This window comes from Microtus pennsylvanicus, chromosome 1 (assembly GCF_037038515.1).
Source record: "Microtus pennsylvanicus isolate mMicPen1 chromosome 1, mMicPen1.hap1, whole genome shotgun sequence".
NCBI classification, from domain to species: Eukaryota; Metazoa; Chordata; class Mammalia; order Rodentia; family Cricetidae; genus Microtus; species Microtus pennsylvanicus.
The window spans coordinates 206,145,820-206,164,159 of record NC_134579.1 but is presented as its reverse complement, the minus strand read 5'-3'; the positions used below and the strand labels follow the sequence as shown (position 1 = coordinate 206,164,159).

At 44.2% G+C, this 18,340-nt stretch overlaps 1 protein-coding gene across 1 annotated transcript in view; it reads right to left on the bottom strand.

The window, feature by feature from the left end:
• Nucleotides 1-17,129, bottom strand: part of Ccdc170 (coiled-coil domain containing 170) — a 73,753-nt gene extending 56,624 nt beyond the window's left edge. The window contains exon 1 of the mRNA XM_075943450.1: nt 16,719-17,129. Within this exon, the coding sequence (XP_075799565.1) occupies nt 16,719-17,129 (411 nt within the window). The remainder of the gene's footprint in view (nt 1-16,718) is intronic.
• Nucleotides 17,130-18,340: the final 1,211 nt, after the last annotated feature.

The following is an 18,340-nucleotide window of genomic DNA, read 5'->3' as shown; positions in this document are numbered from 1 at the left end:
GCAGAACCTAGATGAGAGCTGACGTGGGGTGGTAAACGGTACCATCCCATGAGCTGGGGTCATAAACTTAATAAAAATGAGCAAGCTTCACTCTAGGCTTCCTGACTGAGGGTGCAGAGTGACAGGTGCCCCATGCACTTGCCACTATGCCATCCTGGTCACGATGGGCTGCACCTTCAACCTCTAAGCCAGAGTAAACTCTTCATTCCTTCCATTGCTTACCACAGCCATGAGAAAAAAAATGACTAAAAGAGACATATGTCTATACCCACCTCTGTGAATTCTCCAGGCCCTGTGGTCTTCATGGAAGACATGAAAGAAAACCACTCATTTGTGAAGGAGCATGGAAGAGGTCACGGAAAGGAAAATGGCATGGAATACCCCTGTGCCTCAGAGGACATGTGAGTAAAACCACTAACAACTGCCAGAGACTACACAGTGGCCAACCGCCCATGCTTAACACATTCATGAACACACGCGCACGGGTACACACAGACAAACATACACACGCACAAGTCACCAAGCAGCCCTGAACTGAACAACAAACATTGCCATGGCCTGGGTGTGGCAATCCACAAGATGTCAAACAAAACCTCCAGGACCCTTAGTGACAGCCAGTGTTTGCAGTCACAACACAGTCAAGGTGGCTAAATCCTCCTGGGGAGAGAGCAAAAGAGGTTGAGTGGAAGCTCTTAGTGCCGGGGTCACTCCTACCATCCTCATTCAGGATTCAGAAGAGCCCACCGACCCTCGCCACCATGGCTGCACTTCCCACATGAGGTCATGAGAGCCTGAACTGTCCTCAGGAGAGGTTTCAACCTTAGCGTACACAGCCCACCATTTAATAAAAGTTTTATTAGGAAAATAAGTTCCCCAATGGCTATGATCTCTTTCAACAACAAAGCACACATCACTTAGATAGTGATGTAATTATTTCATGGTCTTATATCTCCTAATAAAAATGCAATGTGCCCACAGGATATAATATTAAGAGCCCTATGGAACAGTTCAGAAATAGCCCTTCATCTTAGCAGCTCCTGGCCTAAAGCAGGTCTGTATCAAAAGGATTAACACCTTCAGGTGTTCATGGCTGGACAAGGATGTATTCTGGTTAAAGCAGGGCTCTGGGTAAAATGCTCCATGTGGTGAGCTTACCAAACTTGTGCAAAGCCTTGTGTCAATCTCTTGCACTACCAAAGCAAACAAACACCCACAGCTCAACTTCCCAGCTATTTCCCCTTGAAAACCATTTATCTGTGTACACAGAGACATGCATAAAGATAATTATTACTATTCTGTGATTTCTAATAACAGCAAAAGGGAAGAGGCTATTAGAGCAATGCGAACTCCTGTTGACGTGACTCCTGTTCACACAAAGGTCTCCTGAACTGAAGAACCTCACAACACAGCAAATAGGAGGCAGATCGACGTCAGAGCATTATATTGTTTCCAATAGACATCACTGAACAAAGCCAAAAACGTATAGAGCTACAATCTGATGCAGTGTTCATAAACCAAAAGGAAAAATACCACTATGTGTGTTTCCTATAGGTACACCTGAACAAATCAAGGTGAGCGGAGCACCGGAACACACATGCCTGATGGCAATAAAGACCCCCAGCCGGGGAATCAGTGTGGAACGTGGAGTAACAGCACAACGGCTTAGTTATATATCATTTGTATAATTAAATATATGTTTTAAAATGCTGGCAAGAAATACTGTGGTTCTTTCCGTCTTCCCATATTTTCCAGGTCCTTTGCAAGGACTATACATTACTTTCATGATCAGAATTCACGTCCTCTGTGTAAGTTTTTTTTTCCTTTTATTGAAAGTACATTTTTCTCACATACTATATCCTGATTACAGCTCTCTTCCCTCTACTCCTCCCACTCTTCTTCAACTCGCCTCCTGCCTGGATCCGCTCCCTCTCTGTCTCCCCCTGGAAAACAAATAGGCTTCTAAAGGATAGTAATAAAATATAGCAAAATTAAACATAATAAAATAAAACAAAAGCTAACACCTTGGAGTTGCATGAGACAAACAGAAGGAAAGGAGTGAAAGAGAAGGCACAAGAATCGAAGACCCACAGGTTCACACACTCAGGAATCCCATAAAAAACATCACTAAACCGGAAGTCATAATATCTACCCAAAGGACCTGGTGCAGACCTGTGTATTCCCCGTGCATGCTGCTTCTATCTCTGGGAGTTCATATGAACTTCAATCACATTGATTTAGAGGATTTGTTTTCACCGCATCCTCTATCCCCTATTGAGTTTTTTTTTTTAAAGGGACAAGCATAGCTAAAATAGCCTATCCCTGCTGTTTATCTATGAGGACCACAATGCCCAAGAGGAGACTGTGGTAGCACGGACTGGAACTCAGGTGGAAGTTGATATTCCAGAAGGGTTTTTTTTTTTTATCAAGCCCTCTTGCAGCTTTTTTTTTAAATCCCTCAACTTTAACTGTAAGTATTAAACAATCTTCACTTCATTTTTTTTCACTCTATCCACACTGGCAAAATTAAGGCCTCATCCATCTGTCTTCCCACGTGGACAATTGAAGCCATTAGGTACCACCCAGCTAGCCCATGAAGCAATTTTATATTAATTTTGGAGAGCCAACTACATATGATTGGATTCTGCTACTGATACTATTATAATAATGAATGAAATTGCCTTTTGGTGGCTTGTAGTCTTTTCAGAATAAAGAATAGTTTCGAAGTTCAGTGCCAGAAAGCAAAGAGAAGCTCACTCATAATTTAGTACACAATGTGCCCAGTTATCTGACCTGTGGACAGTGTCTCAGGCCAGTCTTGCTACTACAGTGCCTAGCTGTCTTATTATCCCATGGACAAAAATAAAAAGGAAAGGAGGAAGAGGAGGAGGCAAAGAAAGAGAAGGAGGAAAACCACTGCCAGTATGGGACACACAAAGACTCTTAAGTTCATTCTGTTCTCATGGGTGGGTCTCAAAGCCATTCTCCCTCTGCTCCAGCATCCATAATGTTCAACTGAATTACCACACTCTTCCATTCCATATATATTCTATATATATTCTATATATATATATATATCTTTCTCTCTCCTAATTCAATATACCCATTGCAAAGAATACACTATTCTAGAGCTCTTTACAATGACCTATTAGTAGGGGCTGTCCTTAAATCACTACTTAAAACTGAACAAAGTATCTGGGCGGTGGTGGCGCACACCTTTAATCCCAGCACTCGGGAGACGGAGGCAGGATCTCTGTGAGTTCAAGGCCAGCCTGGTCTACAAGAGCTAGTTCCAGGACGTGCTCCAAAGCCACAGAGAAACCCTGTCTCAAAAAAACAAAACAAAAAATTTTTTTTAACTGAGGAAAGTAAGGACCCAAAAGAAAATTATATTGACAGGTTAAAAAAAAAAAACCAATAGTAGGAAGATGGAGGGGGGAAGAAAGGAGGAAGAAGGGGGCGAGGAAGAGAGAGAAGAAAAAACACAATTTATAACAATGGTTGCTTTTATGTGCCATATACGTTCAATGTATCCTTTGTGAATTGGTGTATAAAAGGTGGCAGTCGCTTTGGCGTGTACTCTGCCCCATAGTCTGTCCAGTTCTATGCAAGGCTTATGGTTCATAATACTTATTACAACAGGAAATAGCAAACTTTTGTCTTTCCACAAGATGAGAATCTAGAAGGCAGTTAAAGAACCAAACTAACCCTGACAGCAATCTATAAACATTTATCCTTAGACCCACAGTGTCTTTAACTCATCAAGGAAGCTTCTCCTTGTAACAGAAAGCCACAACCAATCAAAATGCAGAGCTGTGGAGCCCAGTCCCAAAGGACTACAATTCAGTCCTGTACCTAAAGCTCAGGGAACATGCAGAAGACGGGGCAGAAAGAGCATTAAGAACCAGAAGACCAAGGACTGTGCTGTGTGAGATTATGTCTCCTAGCAACCAGAAGCTGCTCCTGTAGAGTCTCACCAACATGGCTGCCCAAAGGCTAGCTGAATGGAGGACACCAGTGAACACACCAAACTGCCTGGGAAGAGGCCATGACACCTCAGCCTAACACAAAGAACTCCAGGCAGCGGAGGGAAGCTGGGAGCAGGAGAGGTGGTCTCCCCCAGTGCCAAATAGTCAGCCTTGCAAACATACACGCAAGCGACATTATACAGACCGAACAGGTTATATGTAGGAATGTATGTGTGTATGCAGGATCAATTAGTGAAAGACGAGGTCATGGATTTGAAGGAGAGTGTAGAGGGGTATATAAGAGAGAGAAATGTAATTATAGTATAATCTCAAAAACAAAATTTTTAAAAAGGGGGAAAAAAAGAACCAAACTAAATCTATGTGATGACCATAAGGGGATCTCACAAGCATAGTTCTGTAAATAAAGCGACTTCGGGAGCAAAGCTGACTGGATCACACCACTCATGTCTTTAAGGTGTATTTGTTTTTACTTTATGGATGGGTGTTTTGCCTGAATGCATGTCTGTGCACACCACATGTGGCCCCTGGAGGCCAGAAGGGAATGCTGGCTCCCCTGGAACTGAGGTTACAAAGGTTATGAGCTACCACGTTGGTGCTGGCAATCCAACGCAGGATCTCTGGAAGGGTAGACAGTACCCTAACAGCTGAACCATCTGCCCAAGTCCACTGTTTAGTTTTAAGAGTACATACTAAGAAAAATAATAACTTCTCTAGGCACAAATGTGCAGGCAAGGTATTCTGAATGGTCTGAAAGACACCTACCAGGAAAAAAAAAATCTGTGTCTTCATTACTACTGAAGAGGCTCAAGAGTAGAAATGATTCTCAAAGGGAGAAGTAGCAACTTCGGCAATGTCCACAGTCCCTAAAGGAAAGCAATTAACTTCTGTCTCTTGTCTGCCAAAACACCGCAAGACTCCCATAAACACGTACACTTTGTATACACTTTTGGTTCTGTTCCAAACAGATTTAACTGTTTTTATAGTGATGGGCTTCCATACTAAAAATCAAAATCTTAAGAGATAACAGAAAGCCTGCTGAGGAGTCTTAAAGTACCCACTTCCCAGTTGCCATGCACTGGCCTCTAGAGACTGCAGAAGTTACATGCTTCATGATCTGCTTGTTCAGGGCTTTAGGTCTTGTTTCTCCTGTGTGTATGTGTGTTGTATGCATGTGCATGCTTGCTTTTGTATATACAGGTACACGTGTTTATATGCATGCATGTGTGTATTTACATATATGTGTAGGTGCTTGTGGAGACCAGGGGTCTATGTCATGTGTCTTCCGTAATCATTCGCCACCATGGATTTTGAGACAGGGTCTTTCACTGAACCAGAAGCTCGTTGATCTGGCTGGCTGGCTAGGCAGTGTCCTCCAGAGTTTCTGTCCCTGCCTCCCCAGCAGTGAGGTTATAGACCCAAACTGGCCAGCGGAGGTGGCTCATGCCTTTAATCCCAGCACTCTGGAGGCAGAGGTAGGCGGATCTCTGTGAGTTCGAGGCCAGCTTGGTCTACAAGAGCTACTTCCAGGACAGGCTCCAAAGCTACAGAGAAACCCTCTCTGGTGGGGATGGGGGACAAGCTGCAGTACTTGCTGATATTATAAGTACACATGGGCGCTGGAGATCCAAACTTGGGTCTTCACCTTTACACAGCCAGCCCTTTACCTGATGAGTCACGTTCCTGGTCTCCGGGGTGTTGTCTTTGTTCTGTTCTCTTGGGTTTTAAAGTTTTCTGGAGGCCTGGTCTCCTGTAGCCTCAGGGCCCACAGACGTGAGCCCAGTCCGCCTTGACTAAAGGTCAGTGAGTCTGAGCTTAGTCTAGCTCTCTCAGAGTTGTGGACAACAGGTCGGCTACAAACCAGAGATCCTGGCCTAGGGTGTGGTTCATTAGTATTTTGCGTGTAGGGGTGAATCTGTCCACCTTGACCAAAGGTGGGAGAATTCAAGTCTATTCCTGCTCCTTCAGGGAGATTGGCAGAAGGTTCCAGGAAGTGGCTGTCTGTGGGTTACTTGATCTAAGGGTGTGGCTGTTTTGTGTCCCGTCCAAACAATAGAGTGCTTGACTGAGGATGCTCTGTTTATTCTTTATAGCACATTAATGAAGTCTGTGGCCTCTCTCCACCCCTTTTGGAGTGTCGTACATAAGCATGTGGAAATAAACATGGGTGATTGCGGTATTCACTAAATTTCCCCCCTGGTGCTGTCCTGTGTTTCTGTCTTTTATTTCTCTCACACCTCTGTCCCTTTTCTTTAATAATTCTAATCCTCCCTCTCCTACCCTGGAATGTGCGAACTTCCCTGAGACTGGACCCTGCTGATAGTCCAGACCAGTTTCAAAGCCACTGTGCAGCAGAGAAGGACCTTGAACTTCGGATCCTCCTGCTTTCTTCCACCTCCCACAGGCTATGATTCCAGGTGTGTGCTACCACGCCTGGCTTCTCTGTGAGCTCTTATTGGCTGCAGAGGCAACAAGAAACCCTGACCGTGAACCCTGGGGTGTCCAAGATAAAGCAGAAGGAAGGGCGGTAGAGTTCTTGGGATGCTTTTGTGAGGCAGGGACAGTTTGAACTATTTCTAGGAAACTCACAGCTGAGAAACATAAATAATGTCGTAGCCAAAATATGGGTGTCCTAAAAGTTTGAAACAAGAATTAAATTTTTTCATTTTTTTAACCTAACTGTAAAAGGTCTCCTATGAACAAAGGACAAACCAGACATGGGAAAGAAAAAAAGAAAACAGAAAAAAACACAAAAACCTTCCTAAATGACATCTGTGTTGAACTAAACCCCTGTTTTCTCTTCCAAATAGCCCTGCCCAAGGAAACCTTAAAATACTATTGCTTCATCACCTGATGGCAACGAAGCCTCCTTAGAGAACCATTCAGAACACAAGAGAACGTGGAAACCTTAAGGACATGTAAGCAAATAATCAAGTCATGTTAAACCTTCCTATGAGAATTCGCGTAGACCTGGGATCACTGTGCTGGCTCTGTCAATAAGAGCGCTCGCTACCAGTGGTGCCTGGCTACCTTAGTTCAACCCCTGGATCCCACACAGTTAAGGCGATAACCAACCCCCAAATGTGGGCCATGGTATGCATGCACGCACACAAATAAGTAACAAAAATTTAAATGATTTATGCAAAGAAACAAGATTCACAATAAATTGTTTAAAATGATATTTTTATAGTTTATTCCAGAATAAGTCCAATTCAAAGTGGATCTCAAACCCTTTCTACTGGGACTGGAGAGATGGCTCAGAGGTTAAGAGTACTTCCTGCTCTTCCAAAGGTCCTGAGTTCAATTCCCAACAACCACATGGTGGCTCACAACCATCGGTAATGAGGTCTGGTGCCCTCTTCTGGCCTGCAGGCATACACACAGACAGAATATTGTATACATAATAAAGAAAGAAAAAAAACAGCAACAAAATACTTTTTTTTTAAAAAAAAAAAAACCTTTCTACTGTTATACGTAGCAGCTGTCCTCACGTAGCATGAGAGTAACAGTGTCCTGACCACACTCCTGGGGACCGAGGTGGTAGACTTCAGTTTAGGAAGGAACCATGTGCTTCTGAAAGGTGGGTCCACCTTAGACTAAACCTACCTCACTTCTCCCCAGGACCCACATCCTATTCTCCCTACAGACTCCAGGGAAGAGAGTAAAGGCAGCTGTTGATTCAAAGAAGGCAGCAGAGGCTAGTCTCCTTAGTTTTTATTGTCAACTTAAATCATCTGCAAAGAGGGCGTGCCCAGATCCAGTTAGCCTACGGCCTTGTCTGTGAGAAACTGTCTTCACTGTTAATAGATGGAAGAAGGCCCAGCCCACTGGGGGGCGTGGTTCCGAATGGTATAAGAAAGCTGAGCACTCAGAAGACAAAGACAGGTGGGTCTCTGTGAGTTTGAGGACGGCCTGGTCTACACAGTGAGTTCAGACCAGTTGTGAGGAAGGTATGCTACCACCCAAGATAGAGCCCCAGCCCCCAGTTTCCAAGACTCAAGTCATTTGGTGTGTACACCTCATCACCTGACCCAGGTTCCTATTGAGATAGTGTGGTTGTCTGAATGCAATTGGCTCCCAGACTCTCATAGGAAGTGGCACTATTAGGAGGTGTGACTTTGTTGGAGTGGGTGTGGCCTTGCTGGAGGAAGTGTGTCACTATGGGGTGAGCTCTGAAGTCTCCTGTGCTCAAGCTACTTCCAGTCCTCTTCCGGTTGCCTGCTGATTAAGATGTAGACTCTCAGCTCCTTCTGCACCATGCCTGCCTGCATGCCACCATGTTTCCTATCATGATGATAATGAACTAAAACCTCTAAAACTGTAAGCCAGTCCCAATTAAACATTTTCCTTTATAAGAGTTGCTGTCACCATGGCATCTGCTCCCAGCAGTGGAGACCCAAAGACAGATAGCAAGTGTGTTCTGTTAGGCAAGTATGGAAGCCTGCATGGATTAGTATCAATTCTCTAAGCTCTCAGACACCTGAGTTGAAGCAGTTCAACAGCAGGACTGAAATGGCTCTGCCAAATCCTTATCCAGAAATAAGCAAAGATTGACACAGTAGGAAGAATTCCTGTACCCCCTTCCTTCTGTCTCCCTTTGTGCTGATCTTGCTGGGAAGCCCTGATCACTTCCTTGTTGTCTTTTTTCTTTCCTTGTTGCTATGATGATAAAATTCCCTGCCAAAAGCAACTTTTAAAAAGAAGGGCAGGACAGAGTTAGGTTGTTGCTATTCTTGCAGCAGTCCCTGGTTGGGCTCTAATCACCCTCATGACAGCCCTTGACTCCAGCTACAGGGAATCTGACACTTTCCTCTGGAGACCCCAGCTATGCATGTGGTGCGCATACATGCATACAGACAAACACTTGTGCACATAAAGTATAAATAAATGAAGAAGAAAAAGAAGAGGAGGAGGAAGAGGAAGAAGATGATGATGAAGAAGGTTTATTTTAACTCACTGTTCCAAGTACAGTCATGGGTAGGGATGGGGATAAGGCAGCAGGAACTTGAAGTTGCTGTTCACACTGCATCCATAGGAAGAAGACGGGACGAATGCATGCTTACATACTTGCTCAACTTACGCTTCCCATTCCATATTTTCTACAATCTCCTGGCCTGGGAATGATCCTACCTACAATTAAAATGATTCTTCTCACATCAGTTAATCACAATAATCCCCCACAGGCTTGTCCAGAGGCCAACCTAACTAGATAAGTTCCCACAAGTATCCCTGGAGACCTGTTCCCTAGGTGATTCTAGATCCTGGCAAGGTGGAAATTAACACAAACATCCTACAAAAACCTCCTAGGTAAATGAGGTTGGGAATAATCTCCCCCAAGCTATACACAACACATCTCCTTTAACCAGAATCCACGCTTCCCTCATTTCCGCTCTAGTACTCAATGTCTAGCCCAACCTTAGTCTACCATGGAGGGCGTATGGTGGAGAAGAGCAACTCATGGCATGGCAGCTAGGAAGTGGAACGATACAGAATGCCTATGCTAGCAAGCTTTTGTTCTGTTCATGTCTATTCTATAAAGCCCTCCCCACAACTGTAGGATGGCGCCACAGTCATTCAAGACGGGTTTTCTCCTTTTTAGCTGGGCCTCTGTGAAAGACCTGCATAGACACACTGCCAACTGTGATTTAGTAATACGGAGACATCTCAGAGTCCAATCAAGCTGATATTCAAGATAAATCACCACAAGCTCAAGTCCACCCTTATCAAATAGACGCCAAAAATGCATCTGTCTGTGCCATAAAATTCTCCTCCAGGACCCCCAAAAGGTTTATGCCCATCTTCCACTGGAAAATGTATTTAGTACATCTCCAAGGGTCCCCACAATCCTAGCAGTTCTAACCACCTACATAATACTCCATCATAAAGATGTATTTTAATTTATTCTTAGGAATGATTACTGAAAAAGAAATGGCTATGTGGGGGTCCTCTTTCCCTCTGGGCCTTTGGCCACCAGGTTGAGAAGGGAAAGAGGCAGATGGTGACAGAAAGCTTTGGCGGCCCATGAGCACAAATGGAGACAGCCCTCTGGGAGATAAGATTTCAGTGAATCAGTTCAATTTTATTGTAGAGTGTAGGGATATACAGGACTGGGGAACCCAGTGACAGACCCTGATTTGTATTGAGTAGCACACTCCTATCACAAGGTTCAGTATGTGGCAGTAGGGTTCTACAGCAGAGCCCCTAACACAGGTCTTCTCAGCAGGGATCTGTGCAGAGGGTCAAGCTAAAGATGAGTCAGGCATCTGGTTTTCAAGACAGGCATCTGGCTTAGAAACAGCTTTCAGATAAAGTCAGTCCTCCAGGCCCAGGTACATTCTCCAAATAAAGGCAGAGAGAGAGCAGGAAGCTCTGCTGGAGGGAGGAGACTCCATTTTGCAGAGCTTACTGAGATAAGCTGCTAGACCACTGGGAGAGGGCTACCTCTGATCAGTCTGCCATGTCTTCCAACATGGTTGTGTAAAAACTAATAAACATTTTAAGGATTTGAGTGCCTGTCTCACATAAAAGCGACACTGACTTACACTTCACCAATAAACTGAGATTCTTCACATGAAGGGTCACTACGTACATTTTTTTTAATTCTCTCATAAAGTACATCCAGACTGAAGTTTCCCCTCCCTCCCCTCCCACAAGTCTCTCCACTCCATCTTACCTCTACCCCTCTCCCCATCCACCCCTCCTCTGTCTCCCCTCAAAAAAGAGGTGACCTCTCAGGGACATCAACCAAACACAGCATAACAAAGCTACAATAAGACCAAGCACATACCATCACATCAAGGTGGGATGAGGCAACCCAGTAGAGGGAAGAGGGTCCCACAAGGAGGCAAAAGAGTCAGAGAGAGCTCCTGCTTCCAGGGTTAGGAATCCCAAAAGAACACCAAACTACTCAGCCATAACATACATGCAGAGGACCTAGGTCAGACCCCTACAGGCTCTCTGATGTCTGTGGGCCTCCGAGAGTCCCAGGCAGTTGATTCTGTGGGGTGTGTTCTCATGGTGTCCCTGATGGAGGGTCACTATTCAATCAGCAGCTTTTTATTATTTCTGCAGCCCTTTCAAAATATCATTTTCCAGGGCTAGGGGAAGATCTCAGTAGGTAAAATTGCAGCTATGCTAACACATGGAACTGAGTTCAATCCTGCAGAACCCACACAAAGCTGAGTCCAGGGGCAAGTGTCTGTAGTCCCAGCATTCCTGCAGGAAAATGGGAGGCAGGGAAAGGAACCCCACAGCCAGCTAGCTTGCTGCACACAACTATAAAACAACAGAGAGGCTGACATTGTCTCAAAGTGCAAAGGGAAGGGCAACACCCAAGGCTGTCCTCTGACCTCCACACAGGTTCCGTGACGTCAGCGCATCTACACATGCACACACGCACACAAGCATCGTACACACACACACACACACAAGCATCGTGCACACACGTGCTTAAGAAGATGTCTGTATTCAAGTCTTTGTCCCTTGAAGAAACAACACTCAGTGATCCTTTCTCAAGGACTGGGAACATATAAACACAAACCATCACTATATGAACTTTGCCACATTCAGCCCTTATAGTAATGTCACAGATTTGGGCAGCTTGGTCTTGCCCAAGGGCCCAGAGGGAGTACTCTCTAGAGCCTGTCTCCAACCCCACTGCTCATCTGACCCTTAAACCCATGGTTTCAACCTGGGTTCTACAAGTAATTTTGTTTGTATCTTGCCAGTACTGTGTTTATATAAAGTGAACCACTGTACATATCTGGTATATCACCAAAATACACCAAAATATAAATTAAGATAGCATTTTTAAAATATGTTTTCTTCTTGAGTCTTCTCTAAGTCATCTGCTGTATCCTTCTGTACTCAGATTCCCTTCGGAGGATCCAATCCTGGTCCACACTAGTTTTGTCTACACTATCTCCTGAATCCTCAGAGGAAGCACGGTTAGTCCGTATAGCTACCGAGAGTTAAATACTGAAGCCAAGCCAGTACTAAGCATAAATCAGTGCAGCACTATTTAATCCCGGAGTGACCTTGTGATGCTGATGGTGCTAGCCACATTGTGTGAAAAGGAAACAAGGCCCTAAGAGGACAAGGAGTCCACTCCTTCCCTCCCTCAACCCCAACTCCTCCACGTCCACCATGGTCCGTCAGCCATTAAATCAGCTTCCTCTGACCCTTCTCTGTAAATTAAGTTCTCATGTCATTCCCTCACATGGTACCAACTTTTATCCTCTATGTCATGACCACGGTGGCTATCATTTATCAGAATGGACTATTTATACAATATCCATTTCCCCTGAGAGACTAAGGCAAGAGAATGTTGGTTTTGTTCACTGCCATTTTTCCAGTTACTAGCCATCAGCAAATGGGTGCGCGATGGTGCGCGATGAATGAATGAATGAATGAATGAATGACCCTTCCAAGTGCAAACAAAGATTGCTTGACTCCAAAGCCCATATTCTTAATTGTTATATTACTATCCTGTGCCAGTCTGGTCAAAAGTTAAAAATAATCTCCCGATAAATTGAATTTTGACCTAACCCCTACTGCTGTGTGATAGTCTATTGTAATAACAGCTTGCATCTTACATGTACTGTTGAGGATAAGGAATTCATTTAACTTTAATTCATAAATCTCTTTCCAGGTACTGTTTAAAGATGAATTCTTTTCTTCTGCACATTCAGAAATGTGCATTTTTAATCTGGTCAACTTAGAAGTATGTATTTTAACAAAATATACACTTCTAGAAAGCTAAGGAAAATTCAGTCAATATTCACGAGATCATTTCTCAAACTGGACTTAAAGAAGTCACAGGAAAATTAATTGTCCCCAGGGCCTAGTGGGGCATTTGCATTTAAACTGGATCTCTCTCTAGAGGAGGCATTAGGTGCCTCTGTCAGGACTGATGATGACCTCATATTGGGGACACTCCACTCCCACTTCAGTGCATGGAGACAGGAGAAAGCCCTGTTGATGACCAGCTAGGTGGACACTGTACCGTGGCTTTCTATTCCCCCCCACACACAAATAAAACCTAAAGGAATGAGGTAGAAAAGACTCCAAGGGCCACAGAATGGATGTGTGGACCAGGTTGCTGGCTGAATTCTTGGAAGTCCAGGCAGAGCCAAGAACTCAGACAACACTGCCAAGAGGAAAGAGTTGGGGGGGGGGGTCACTGGGTCATGAAGAGGGTCCCCTAATCCTCAGCCCCACGCCAACATATTCATGATCATCTCGGCATCACCATCATGGAGACAGAGGAAACCATGTGGTGGGTTTCCTTGTTCAGGGAAGGATGCATATTTCCACTCCGATAATGTCGCCTGATAATGAATGCAGTTGTGAGTGAAAGTTTCATTCTCCCCGCCTAAGTGACATCATCCCTAAAGTGTCTGCTCACTGTACTCATCCATCCTCTATGTCAGCCCTTGCTATGGACTTACCCATCATCTCCTGGATACCTAAGGAAAGGTCAAAGCAGCCCTTGCTTGCAGTCTTGCAAGTGAGAGCACCAAGATTCCATTCCTCTAAAAAATCAACTTCTCCAAGACCCGATTTAATGTCTCATGGTCAAAGGCTTACAAGAAGCCCTCCTATGAGGAATGATTCCTCAGTTAAAGATACTGTCCACAAAAAAAAAAAAAAGATACTGTCCATAATGTCACCGAAGGCCTTTCTGCCCTGAACTGGATCTGCTGGGTGTAAGACCCAGGTCCATGAGTGAAGAGTCTAACTTCAGCAAAGGCCGTCTGTCAGTCAGCCCAGTCTTACTGTAACAGAACACCAGAGCGTGCACAAACAGTTCTTGTTCACCGTTCAGAAGGCTGGGAAGCCTGACACCAAGGTTTTCTCAGTGAGAACTCTTTCCCTAGCTTTTAAGACCCCCTACCTCTGTGTTCTCACATGACAAAGAACTCAGCTATCTCAAGGCTTCTCGTTACCCGCACCCCACATGCTAGTCTATGAAAGCCCCACATCATTAGATTTGCTTCACCATGTTTATTCCCTGGATCCTTACATGAATTGGTACATTGGTGCTTGCCATGCTTGCCATGGCCCTTGGGTATACGTCACTTGTTACTAATTATTCGTTACTTAACCAAGCTATAAACTCCATTGCCAGAAACAGTACTTTCTCTTCTATAACTTCATTTGCTGACTGACATGTATTGTGAGGTCTTGTTGTAATTTTTTGGTTTTGATTTTGCTTTTTTTACTTCATTATGAAGAAAACTTGCAAGAATAACCCAACGAACTCAAGAATATTTTAGACTCGGTCAACAATTATAAGAACATTTGGTTGTGTTTGATTTACTCTTACTGTGTGAACTGTTTTTCTGATTGCTGAATCACTTTTGAACAATTTGCACACACGATGGCCCATTTCCCCCAAGTCCTTCAACACATCTCCCTAGAACAAGAACATTCCTCTTCGTGTAATTGACAAATTCAAGACATTTAACAAGGCTGCAGAATTATTTACCAGTTATCCCAGTATTGCTCCCTCAGAGCAACCGTGAACACATGACATGTGGTTGCCAAGTAGCTGTTTCACAGACTGTCTTTGTCTTTCTTATCATCAGTAATGGGGTAAACTGCCCTGGACTACTCACTCAAGTGCTACACTGAGAAAAACATAACATCTCATGGACCTGACAGTCACGGAGAGGCATCGCACATCCACAAGCTGAGAAACACCAGCTAACAACTACTCTTGCTTTCGTTGTTAACCAACAGCATTGCCCTTGGCATTGACACTGAGGTTACCAATATGTTGACCTTCGTATGCCAGAAGAAACTTCTGAAAACAATCTGTTGTTTGTTTTTATTTGCAGGGTGTGTGTGTGTGTGTGTGTGTGTGTGTGTGTGTGTGTGTGTTGTGGTTGTTGCTGTTTTTTAAGGACAGAGTCTCGCCAAGAAAACTAAGCCAGCCTCCAATCACAACAATCCTCCTGCCTCAACCTCCCAAATTCTTGGATTTCTGGCTGGAAATTCAGAATGTCTGGCTCAAACTACCCTTGAATAAATATATCCATTTTTTCCCCATCAACAGGACTGCTATTTCTCAGCACACTCCTTCCAGGTTACCCAGGACTCAGCCCATTGCCATGGTCTCCTTGGAGCAACCCCTCCTTACCTAGCCAAGAGGGTCTTGACCTACATCCTGTGCATCTCCAGCTTATGACCCTGTCTGACCTTCTCCTCAAAGCCTTTATCACTCTCTGAAATGCTGTGCTTCATTGCTTAGCATTTACTAACCCTTCTTTACTTACTCATATTTGATTTTTATGAGACTGGGACTTACAACAGGCCCTACAGTTGCAGCAGAAAGGGACTCCTGGCCTTCGCTGTGTAACAGCGAGCCTGAGACTGTGGCCCTGTGACTGACTGTTCCAACAACTCACTGGTAAAACCCTGGTGCTTCCCACTTCCTCCTATGTTCTCATTTCTGCTAATCCAAACATTTGGGTTTCAACATCAAGACTTCCTATCAGAAACTCTACTGTCTGCATCTTTGACCCCAATCAGAGAGATTTATAAAAATATCTCAATTGTCCTGGGGTCTTAACACTCTTGCCTTTGTCACTGATGCTGAGGTCACAATACGTTCACCTTCCTCTGCCAAAAACCCACGTTTCTGAAAATGACTGGCCATGGGGATGGTTTGAGAAGAAAAACATACAGGAAAATTCAATGAAAAGGAAATCATTTGGGTTACTCAGAAATGTAAAGTGGGTATTTATTTTATGAACTAATACCCTCTATAATGCCCTAAAGAGATATTTATTTGGATATTTATTTAGTCCATTTAATAATTTTATAAGCAACCTTTAGTTTTCAAGCCATATATATCTCGATACCGAAACTGTAGCCACCAGCGGGGCTGGCATCACGGTATCTGAGAGAGAGCAGAGCCTGCTCCACTTCGGCAAAGCCTGCGAACTCCCCTCCCCTGTCAGCAAAGCTGCCAACAACACACCAGCTTCAAAGACCAAAATAAATAAACTAGAATCAAAACAAAGAAAGAATGAAACCTAGAGCAAAAGAACCCAGCACAACCAATTCCTTGTGTGGCCAGGGCTGCTCCCTTGTACAGTTTTTTAAAACTTAAGCTGTCCTTGAACATGGAAAAAAGTAAGTCCTTATAAATTCATCAACTTAATTCAAGTACAAACCAAGAAGCATTCACTACTGTTCAAAATGCCTCCACATTCTATTTGCTGAAACTAAGTAATAATGTAGTTTAAAGTACTACGTGTGTGTGTGTGTGTGTGTGTGTGTGTGTGTGTGTGTGTGTACACGATTCTCTCTTTGGTATTTAAAACATCGTACCATTCTTTGAAGGTATTATCTCGCACTACATGCTGAAGCCAGGTGGTTGGAGAATAACTACAAGGGAAGATGAACTAAGTTATAATAAAAATCTCAAAGTCAAATGTGTAAATGAACCAACCCATCATCATTTATCCCTTTTATCTCTTAGGCATTTTATTGCAAAATGACTTAGCATTATGGGAAGGTGGCAAAACCTGAACAAAGACTTTCTGATCAAAGACGTCCGCCCCAGCCTCCCTATGAAGAGCTCCTGCAGGTTTATGAGAAGTAAGAGCCTGCACAGGCTGGTACAGAGTCACTGCTCTGCAGACCTTGCTCCGGTTTCCCCAGTCTTTACAGCAATAACCTTTCCTGACCAGTGCAGCACCCAGCGCCATAATAACCTTTCCTGACCAGTGCAGCGCCCACACCGCCATAATAACCTTTCCTGACCAGTGCAGCGCCCACACCGCCATAATAACCTTTCCTGACCAGTGCAGCGCCCACACCGCCATAATAACCTTTCCTGACCAGTGCAGCGCCCACACCGCCATAATAACCTTTCCTGACCAGTGCAGCGCCCACACCGCCATAATAACCTTTCCTGACCAGTGCAGCGCCCACACCGCCATAATAACCTTTCCTGACCAGTGCAGCACCCAGCGCCATAATAACCTTTCCTGACCAGTGCAGCGCCCACAGCGCCATAATAACCTTTCCTGACCAGTGCAGCGCCCACACCGCCATAATAACCTTTCCTGACCAGTGCAGCGCCCACAGCGCCATAATAACCTTTCCTGACCAGTGCAGCGCCCACACCGCCATAATAACCTTTCCTGACCAGTGCAGCGCCCACACCATCCTCTTCCCTCGGGGCCTTAACACCTCAAAAGAGCACAGGCCAGGACTTTGTAAAATTCCTTTAAAGCTGGGCTATCCCATGTTCTCAAAGGATTGGATTGCTTTCCTCCATCCATAATAGTGCAAGGATCTCATCTCATTCAGTCCCTACCAAGTACTTCTAGGCTTAGGTCTAATTATTTCACAGTCTAAGGAGTCACACACACACACACACACACACACACACACACACACACACACACACACCACTTTGGGCAAGGGGGAAAACATCTTGGTAACTTTATCTTGCAGGGATAGCAAAGTAGCAACAAAACTTTATTTAAAGCGAAGAAATAATAGTTTAGAAAGGAGCACACTGTCAAGATTGACAGCAACTCACACGAGCGAAAAGACTCAAACTATCCTTTGGGGCTTTGTTTTTGTTTGTTTGTTGAGAACTTTATATATGTGCATAAAGTATTTCCATCAAACCCTTCTCCTTTTCCCTCCTCTCCGATTCCTCTCCCAGCCCCCCACTACTTTACACGTGTTTATTCGCACGATAACTAAATCTGCACGTTAGCCTCTGAAAACCTCTCCTATTAAATTGAAAGTGTGTGCTGAAAGTGCCCAAGGGCCAGTAAGATGCCTCGGGAAGCCTGAGGACCTGATTCCAATCCCTCAGACACCCATGTGCACCCATGATGAAGAGAGAGCTGGTTCTAACAAGTAACCCTCTGGCTTCCACACACACTCACTCACTCACACAAACACACTCACTCACACAAACACACACTCACATACATGCATGCACACACTCACACACATAACGCACACTCTCACTCACACATACACTCATACACATACACACTCACAATCAAACACACATGCACACACACAATAAATGTTCAATTTCAAAAGAAAGGACATGTGCTATATCATGTGAGTTCGTCTGTTCATCCTAACAGAACTACCAGGTTTTCTTCTTGAATTTGGGGGCTATATGACTTCCTGTATACACATTTAAACCATTACAATTTCCTGATGAATGAAATTATTTATCATCTTAATATATCAATCTTTATCATCACCTCAAGTGATGTCTTTTGGCCTTAACATATTCGGTTGTTTGGTTCCTTATGTGCCAGGATCCGCTGTACCAACAACCAGCGCAGGCTGAGCCATCTCTTCAGCCC